At 39.7% G+C, this 9506-nt stretch overlaps 1 protein-coding gene across 1 annotated transcript in view; it reads left to right on the top strand.

The window, feature by feature from the left end:
• cubn (cubilin (intrinsic factor-cobalamin receptor)) overlaps window positions 1-9506 on the top strand; it is an 83575-nt gene that overhangs the window by 43211 nt on the left and 30858 nt on the right. Inside the window, exons 37-42 of the mRNA XM_030756630.1 lie at window positions 257-462; window positions 3546-3727; window positions 4918-5110; window positions 5898-6095; window positions 6608-6754; window positions 7486-7676. Of these exons, the coding sequence (XP_030612490.1) occupies window positions 257-462; window positions 3546-3727; window positions 4918-5110; window positions 5898-6095; window positions 6608-6754; window positions 7486-7676 (1117 nt within the window). The remainder of the gene's footprint in view (window positions 1-256; window positions 463-3545; window positions 3728-4917; window positions 5111-5897; window positions 6096-6607; window positions 6755-7485; window positions 7677-9506) is intronic.

Raw genomic sequence — 9506 nt, 5'->3', positions numbered from 1 at the left:
TAGCACTGCTCCTCTTCTTATAGGTATCTATTACATTAACCAATACTTTATTTTTGATCAGGTTTGATTTTATCATCATTATTAGTAATAGTAGTAGTGGTGATAGTAGTAGTAGTATTGCTATTAGAGAAATACTGTTTTCTGTGGTGACTGGTGCAGGTTTCCTGTTTGAACACTATATAGTTAAATGATTCACTCTCTTATTTACAGGAGCCTATATTAGTGAATATGATTGACAATCCTGTGTTTTATTCAGTATGTTTCAGCTCCAAGGTGACTCTGGCTGTCAAAACGACTACCTAGAAATCAGAGAAGGCAACTCCACTGGGCATCTGGTTGGTCGCTTCTGTGGAAACTCACTCCCCTCCAACTACACCTCTGTGATTGGTCATATCTTGTGGGTTAAGTTTGTCTCAGATGCTTCAGTTAGTGGAGCAGGATTCAGAGCTACCTTCTCACACTGTGAGTGCCTGCGTACAAAGAGAATTAACCATTTTTTTTTTTTTGATCCTCATAATCATAAAACTGTCATTATTTAAGCAGCTGCCACTATTCAGTATTATTATGGAGGGTAAAATGGGGGTCTGAAAGATTTTCATTGAAATAGTTGCTGTTGAGTTCCTGTCACAGAATGAGATAACACGGTGACTGACTGTGGTGATTTGAGAGTGGATCAGTTTGAAATACAATAGTGAGGTAAGCGGTTCCTTTGTGACAGACTCATGCTGTGTGTGTGCATGAGTCAGAAAAAAAGAACACGATTGCTCACAGAATAATGAAAAAAGGCAACTGAAATCTTTAAGATTCCCTTTTAAAGTAGGGGATTAATAGCAGTAACAGACTAACAATAGCAAGGTTGGGTGATTTGGGACTTTATTATAGTGGAACTTTGGAGCACTCACTCTTGTAAAAAACTAAACTGATAATGTTGAAAGCCTTCAGTTAACATATATGTAAAACATGCAGTGTACACAGTCTAACATAATTAACTGTACTTTAAAGAAGAAAATGCCTCTACATAACTTACTAATGCCTCAGTGTGGTCTTTCCTGATAGCAGGGAAGCAATAAATCCATCTACACATGGGTTCTCATCACTATATTGGGAATGGAGGGTGAGGCTAAAAAAAGTTTTATAGTACCACAAAGCAGTGTGGCAGCTACAGTTTTGAGATGGCATACAGTTACTGTAGCTGGGGTAGAACCAGACATTGAGGAAGCCTACACTATGAGGAGAAGCTTCCTGTGGGAGAGGATTTTTCACAGTGGCTGTTGGTCACACACTGTGGCTTACTTGAGCTGAAATATGTGGTTGTAGCAAGTCTCTAGGTTGCTCAGGACCAGTGTCGCACAAAACTTAAAAGCAAAAGGAGCACCTGAATTAACCACAAACTTTTTACAAGTCCCACAGTGTAGGTTCGCTTGCTAACAGTAATAGTAACCTCCTAAAGAAACCGTGAGTGCTCAATTTTAGTTACAACTCAGTTTCACAAATTATTTAATAAAAAAAACATTTCAGCTTTTTTTATTTTTTATTTCCAGTTATATATATACCTGGATCTCACCTGTTTTTCTTATGAGCAAAAGTATTGGAAGAGATATACTTAAAATTAATTAAAGTGAATAAGTCTTAAATGTTTATTTGCTAATCATTTACTTGCAATAACTGCACCAAGTCTGTGACCCACTGACATCACTAAACTTTTACATTCTTCATTTGTGATGCTTTTTCAGGCTTTCACCGCAGCCTCTTTCACTTGTTGTTTGGTTTGGGGGGTTACTCCCTTCAGTCTCCTCTTTAGCAGATAAAATCAGTCAAAAACCTTCCACTTCTTGCCCCTGGTGAACTCCTTTGTCGCTTTGGCAGTGTGTTTTGGGTTATTATCTTGCTACATGATAAAGAGTTTTAAATTGACAGAAAAAATGTGTGAGTTCATTGTACTGCTTCCACCATGCGTGACATCATCAATGAAGATTAATGAACCTGACTCAGTAAGATTAAGGAGTGTGTTTCACAGATGAGCTTATATGTTTGGGATCATGAGCAGATCCTTTCTTTCTCCATCATCTTGGTAAAGGTTAATCTTTGTCTCATCAGCCATTAAAACTTCATCCCACAATTTCTGAGGCTTGTCTCTGGACTTCTCGGCTAATTCCAGGCTGACCTTCTTATTTTTCTCTAATTAGTGGTTTGCATCTTCTGCGACCAGTAGATTGCCTCTGGAGGTCGTTGCTGATGTCACTAACAGTTGTTTTAGGGTGTTTCTTTACAGCGCTTACAATACTGCAGCATATTTGAGCTTGTGACTTACTATTGTTTTTTTCCTTGGTCTTCCTGTTACTGTTGTTCCACATCTGTTAGTACACCACCGATGACTTTCTTCTTCAGGGTGTTCTGAACGGTTGTTACTGGCTATGGTCAGTGTTTGTGCAATGGCTCTAACTGATTCTCCATCTTCTCCCAGCTTCACAATTTCTTGTTTTTCACCCACAGACAGCTCTCTGGTTTTTATGTTGGTTCCTCCTCTAACTATAAATGCACAGTCTGCACAGGCAAAACCCAAATCTGATACTGAGCGCAGACATTCATGCACTATTTACTGTTTGGATAATCAAAATAACAGGACACATATGGGCAACAAAACACGCCTGTCAGTCACATGTTGCAATACTTTTGCTCACAAGAAAAACAGGTGGTGTCAGACAAAAAGTGCTGTCTTCTGAAGTGTGTATCAGATCCAAATGGAAATATATGAAAATAAAAGCTGAGATTTTGATTTGATTTTGATGAATGTTTGCAGAGCCCATGGTTAAGAGAAGAGTGGTTGGATTTTAGGCCTCTGATATTAGAGAAAGAGCAATCTTCTCACTTTGGAGCTGAGAAGGGAAAAAAGTGAGAGAAATAAGGAGTTGTGGTTTGGGGCTGGGGGTTGTCTGACATTGTGTCAGATTACAGATGCAGGAAGTAGCCATTTATCATTCACAAATGATTATAAACTAACTGTAGCTTTCCTCATGGCTCCTAAAGACAAAGGGAAGAGACAAAAATACGGGAAAGCTGGAGAAAGAAAAAAAAGGGGGAATATGGGGTTACAGGATTGGTATTCTTGGCATTAATTAAAGTTGCCTGACAGATTTTTTTTTAATGTATTCTTACGTGTGGGCAAAGAGATAATCATTGTGGGATGTGGCAGTTCATATACAAAGTGTTGTTATTGAATGCTCTGGAAAAGATGAAAAATAGTGATAAAACAGCGCTGAAAACTTTGCTGTTGTGAAAATCAGAGAAAAGAGGAAACAAAAGACGTGCTTTCACTCGTTTATCAAATACAAAACTGATGTACAGGTCATACATGGAACTTTGGTGATTTAAAAGCTCAACCTTATCACTTCTGGTGATGAATATGTATGATTTAATTATCTCATAGTATCCAAGCTGTGTTGTGCGTCAAAGTTTATTCACCTACTGACACTGGTCTATGTTCTGTGTAACCAATAAAAAAACTGAAAATGAGAAGTATCTTTTGCTTTCTTTCTGTTCCACAGTGTATGGTGTTGATGTGACTGGGGAGTTTGGTCAGATAGCTTCCCCACTGTATCCCAGAACATACCCCAATAATGCTGACTACCGTTGGACTATAACTGTAGATGGAGACAGCTACATCCAGATCCGCTTCTTGGACATGGACATAGAGGATCTGTATAACTGCTACTATGACCACCTGAAAGTAAGATTGTGAATACTCAGAAATCACAACCTATTAGCAATACAAGTCAAAGTTTTCATATCATTGTGCCAAGTTTGTGGAAATGCATTGTGTTACATCACATTGTAATGCCAAATTATGCTAATCCTATGTCTGGACCTAGTGGATGCAGATCCAACAGGTCCTTGATTATACATCAAGCTGCAAATCAGATGTAGATCAATTACATACAGTATAATCAGATAAGTGTGAGAATCCACCCATTTTCTACCACTTATCTGGGTCAGGATCACAGGAGCGGCAGTCTAACCAAACATACCTGGACCATCCACTCTGCAGACATGACAGAATGATGCCTATTTTTAATGCAGCGCTGCCTGGAGCCCAGAGATTACAGGCATCCAGTATTGATTTGCAGTCTTGTCCCAGGCACACAGAGATTTCACCAGATTCCCAGAATCTTTTGATGGTATTATGTACTGGTGATGATGAGATATTCAAGTCTGCAGTTTTACATTCAGAAATGTTATTCTGAAACATTTCTGCAATTTCTAGATGCAGTTTTAGTGAACCTCTTCCCATCTTTACTTTTGAGAAACTGCCTCTCTAAGATGCTCTTTTTATACCCAATCATGTTACTGACCTGTTGGCAATTAACCTAATTAGTTGCTTTTCCAGCTTTTTGTTACCCTCACCCTAACTTTTTTTGTGACATGTTGCTGCCATCAAAGTGCCCTTATTTTTTTTAAGTGGTACATTTTCTCAGTTCAAACATTTGATATGTGGGTTTGTGAGATTTGCAAATCACTGCATTATGGTTTACATTTTACACATCATCCAAACTGTTTTAGAATTTGTGTTTTATACAGTAGATCACTCATTTTAACCTATGATTCAATTATTTTTTTTGTTGTGCAACAGGTAAAGAGATACTTCTAACACTTAGTATGTTGTCAAATATTTTCTTTTGCATTTCTTTTTATAGTTACTTAACACCAATTCTGAAAAAATGAGAAATTATGCAGGTTTGGTATCACTTTGTGTGTTCTACAGAACAATGAATGTAATGTTTTTTTATAGTTAATGTGACAGTAGTGCACAGCATCAACAAAAAGAAAAAACAGCCATTGTAAAATTCAGAAGGTATGGTGATAGCCCATAAATGTGCCCTACACTCATGGCGTATGCCCTTAATCTTTGTTTGTCTGCAGATATTTAATGGCCCCAGTGTTCATTACTACCCAATTGGGACATTCTGTGGTCTGACTCTGCCCCCTCCTATAAGAAGTTCAGGAAGCGCTGTCACTCTACAGTTCACGTCAGATTCAGTGGTGGGAGGAAAAGGTTTCCTTGTGGAATGGGTCGCTGTTCAGGACTCTGGACCACCACCCACTATCACACCAGGTCAGTCACAGCAGTTCGTCTGTTTGAGCCCTTTTAGACACAAGACATGCATTCTGCACAGTGAAAATGTGAAGATGGCAGCAATGGAGGTAGGCACATGAATAGGATGATTATGTGCATAATGTTTAAATACAATAAAATCAGACCTCTGATTTCTTCCTTGTCATGAAGTGTGGCTAGAATGGATCCAAATGGAGACTCATAGGCAAATAAACAAAAATGAAGCCTTTATTGATAATGGAAGTAAAATTAAAAACAAGACAAGATGCAAAAGTCTAGCAAAATAAAACAGGAGATAATTAATAGAATCAATAATAGAAGCACAGACTTGACACAGAAGCATACAATGTGTAAAAATATAAAGCCCTTTGAGTGCTGCAAAGTTGCTCCTGTATTTAAATTGTCTCACTGTTGGAGTGATGTTTGTTGACTGACTCAGAGAGGGTATGTCCTTTGTTCAGGCCAGAATGCACTTCCTCAAACCCTGTATTGTGGATTTCAACCTTTGATAGTCCTGTTTTTTGTTTTTTTTTTAATAAATAATGCAGCCCACTCAAGTGTCATCCTATTGATTAAGAATACCTGATTTTAATTTCCTCTTCAAATAACTGAAAATTTCATTCTTAAGCAATAATGTTTTAATTAATTAGATTAATTATGTTCATTGTCCACTGTTAACACTTCATCAATTTAGCAATGGATTAACAAATAATATGGTTGTATTGTCATGTTTTTGCTTTTTGGTATCTAAATGAATGCGCTCTTTTGTTTTGCTTTTGTGTGTTAGGTGCCTGTGGTGGAATACTGATGACAGGGGAGACTCCTGGCTTCCTCTATTCTCCTGGCTGGCCAGAAAACTACCCTCCCAATCAGGAGTGTACCTGGCTAATTCATTCTCCTGATTCAACTGTAGAATTTAATTTCTTGTCTTTTGACATGGAGGACAGCGCCACCTGCTACTTTGACAGCATTGTTATCAGAGATGGTAAGTAATTCAATCCCATATAAAGACAGTGAAAAAGAATGATGATGCTGACTGATTTTATGGGATTTTCATGGTGACTAACCAAATGCTTCCAGCCTGACCAGCTCTAATTTTCCTGAAAAAATTCCAAGGGGGTGACACACTTTTTAATAGGGAAACTACCAACATTTAGCTTTCAACTGGTATTAGTTTCATGAAAAATATTTTGTTATGTGAAGCCCTGGATTTTCCGTGGAGCTGATTTCAAACAGTTAAATCTAGAGAACTAGAACTAGAAGTGAAATGTGAATTTTATAATATAAAACATACAATCTTCACATGACAGTGCTTTGTGTTAGGTAATGAAAAGTCTTGGGGTGACAGATGCTTATTTAAACCAAAAACTATCAAATACCTCAAAGTGAATGAGTGCTCTGGACTTAGAGAGCATATATAACATGTGTATGTCCACTATATTGTTGTTGGTTTGTTTGATCTTTCGGACAATTTCCCTTGTGTTTGGGTGTTCCCAGGTGCAACCAGCCAATCCCCTGTGCTAGCCAGTGTGTGTGGCCGGGATCCTCCAGGTTCTCTCCACTCAGCAGGAGACTCCATGTACATCCATTTCTCCTCAGACAGCAGCGTCAGTGGCCAAGGTTTTAATGCCTCCTACTCAAAAGGTGATGCATCAGAAGTTAATTAGTAAAAATCTTCTATATGACATGTAAGCATAAGATTAAAAACACTAAAATATTGGAATAGTATGTGCTTCAGTCTTAAGACAAAAAGAAAACTGTTTTATCACAGATTTATTGAAGAGTTGATGGTCCTACTTCCTAATACCCTTCCTATGGTAAAGGGTCACCTCCATCCCAGGGGTGGCTGTAATTCTGGACATATAACAGGTCACCTACAAATTGGAAGGTTGGTGGTTTGATCCCTGGCTGCTCCAGCCAGGAATCAAGCCGCCAACCTTCCGACTGGTAGGTGACCTGCTCTACCTCCTGATCCACAGCCACCCCTGTGGGAGTGGGACCTTATTTTCTACAGAAATAAGTGGTAACAAGCTTTCACTATGTGAACCTGCCATGGTTGCCTTAAGCATGCTTTCATTTGTGTCCAGATTAGAAAATAGTTTTTGGCTTATAACTGAACATAGGAAGAAAACAGACACTCCAAGAAGTCACCTTATAATAATAATAATAATATATAGTAAATATTGGCTTAACATTTAATCCTTTAATAGCAGAAAAGTTTTTAGTCATCTACAATTAACATCCATTTGATGTTCACCACTGAGCACTAACATTTACTCATGTTATCTTTCATTAGCCATGTATTTACTGCTGGACACTCAACAACTGCCGCAACAATGATAATAATATGTTGCTTTTTCTTTGCCTTTTTGTAGGTTGTGGTGGACTCCTGCATGTTGACAGAGGTGTCCTGAGTAGTCCCAATTACCCACAGAATTACTTACCTGGTTTGAATTGTAGCTGGCATGTGTTGGTTACACCTGGCTTTAGGATTTCTGTCACCTTCCAGAGCCCCTTTCAGATTCAAGGCTATGGAACTGAATGCAATACAGGAGATTACCTGGAGGTAAACCTGTTGATAGTAAAATCTGCATAAATAAAAACTGGGAACAAAATACACACTGCTAAAAGTGAGTCACTGCAAGGAAAAAAAATTCCATTAAATCATTCAAAAAAGATTTAATGGTTGTTCAAAGTTTATAGAGCTGACAATTACAGGTATTAGAGATTGTTAGAAATAAACTGCACTGTGTGGTGTTCAGTTCATTCAAGTCTCAGTCAAGTGTGGGTTGTGTGCAGGGTCCAGTGTGATTGTGTGGGCTACATACTCAGTTTAAGTAGAACCAGAACAGGCTTGGCTATATTTGACAACTTTGCTTTTTTTCTTTTTGTTAAAAATAAACAATTTTTAAAAACAGTGCAAAAATCTGCAATAATGCCACCCAAGGAACAAATGTATATTTAAATAATGTAATTTCAGATGAGCATCTCAATACAATACAATGCTTGTTAGCACAACTACAAAAGCCTATCAATCGATCCATCCATCCATCCATCCATCCATCCATCCATCCATTTTCTTCTGCTTATCTGGGTTGGGGTTACGGGGCCAGCAGCCTGAGCACAGGAATCCAGATCTCCCTCTCCCCAGCAACCTCCTCCAGCTCATCCAGGGCAACACGAGTTGTTCCCAGGCCAGCCGAGAGATATGATCTCCCCAGCAGTCCTGGGTCTACCCTGGGAACTCCTCCCAGAATACCTCACCCAATAGGTGCTAAGGAGGCATCCTAGTCAGATGCCAAGCTCTAGCTGCAGTTATACTGGGACTGAATGGCTTGTAACAATGGGCCAGACACCCTTACTCGTGCAGCACCCCCACAGGATATCCTGAGTCCACAAAACACATGTAGACTGGATGGTCGAACTCTCACACACAATTGAATATCCTTGAGAAGATAAAGAGCTGGTCCACTGTTCCGTGACCAGGATGAACACAGCAATGTTCCTCTTGAATCCAAGGTTCAACTAACTGACGGACCCTCCTTTCCAGCACCCTGGCATAGACCTTCCCCAGACTGTGATCCCCTGATAGTTGGAGCACACCCTCTGATCCCCCTTCTTGAAGATGGGAACCACTACTCCAGTCTACCAATCCAAAGGCACCACCACAGATCTCCATATGACGTTGCAAAGGCGTGTCATCCAAGACAACCTAGAACAACCAGAGCCTTCAGGAACTTGGGGTGAATCTCATCCAGCCCAGGGGCCCTGCCACCAAGCAGTTGTTTAACTACCTCAGTGACCCCATCCTCATTGATGGTCCATGGTCCATTCAGATGCAATGTCCTCAACCTCCCTCTGAATGTTGTCAGATTTCTACCGGCGGTTGGAGTTGAAGATCTCACAGACCGGGACCTCTGCTAAGTGTTCCTAGTGTACCCTTACTATATGTTTAGGTGCACAAGGTCTATCCAGCAACCTCTCCAACCACCTAATCCAACTCACCACCAGGTGGTGATCAGTTGATAGCTCAGTTCCTCTCATCACCCAACAGTACAGAACATACAGCTGCAGATCTGATGATATGATTACAAAATCAATCACTGACCTGTGACCTAGAGATTCCTTGTGCCACGTGCACTTATGGACATCTTTATGTTCACACATGGTGTTTGCTATAGACAAGCCATGATCTGTCCAATGAAAGAACACCACTTGGGCTCAGATCTGGCAGGCCGTTCCTCCCAATCAATCCCCTCCAGGTTTCACTGTCATTGCCCATGTGAGCATTAAATTCTCCCAGTAGGATGACAGTCACCAGATGGAGCACCCTCAAGCACCTCACCCAGTGACTCCAAGAATGCTGGGTACTCTGAACTGTTGATTGTAAATGACA

The sequence above is a fragment of the Archocentrus centrarchus genome, chromosome 20 (assembly GCF_007364275.1).
Source record: "Archocentrus centrarchus isolate MPI-CPG fArcCen1 chromosome 20, fArcCen1, whole genome shotgun sequence".
NCBI classification, from domain to species: domain Eukaryota; kingdom Metazoa; phylum Chordata; class Actinopteri; order Cichliformes; family Cichlidae; genus Archocentrus; species Archocentrus centrarchus.
The sequence above is the reverse complement of the archived record's forward strand: the minus strand, read 5'-3'. Positions and strand labels throughout refer to the sequence as shown.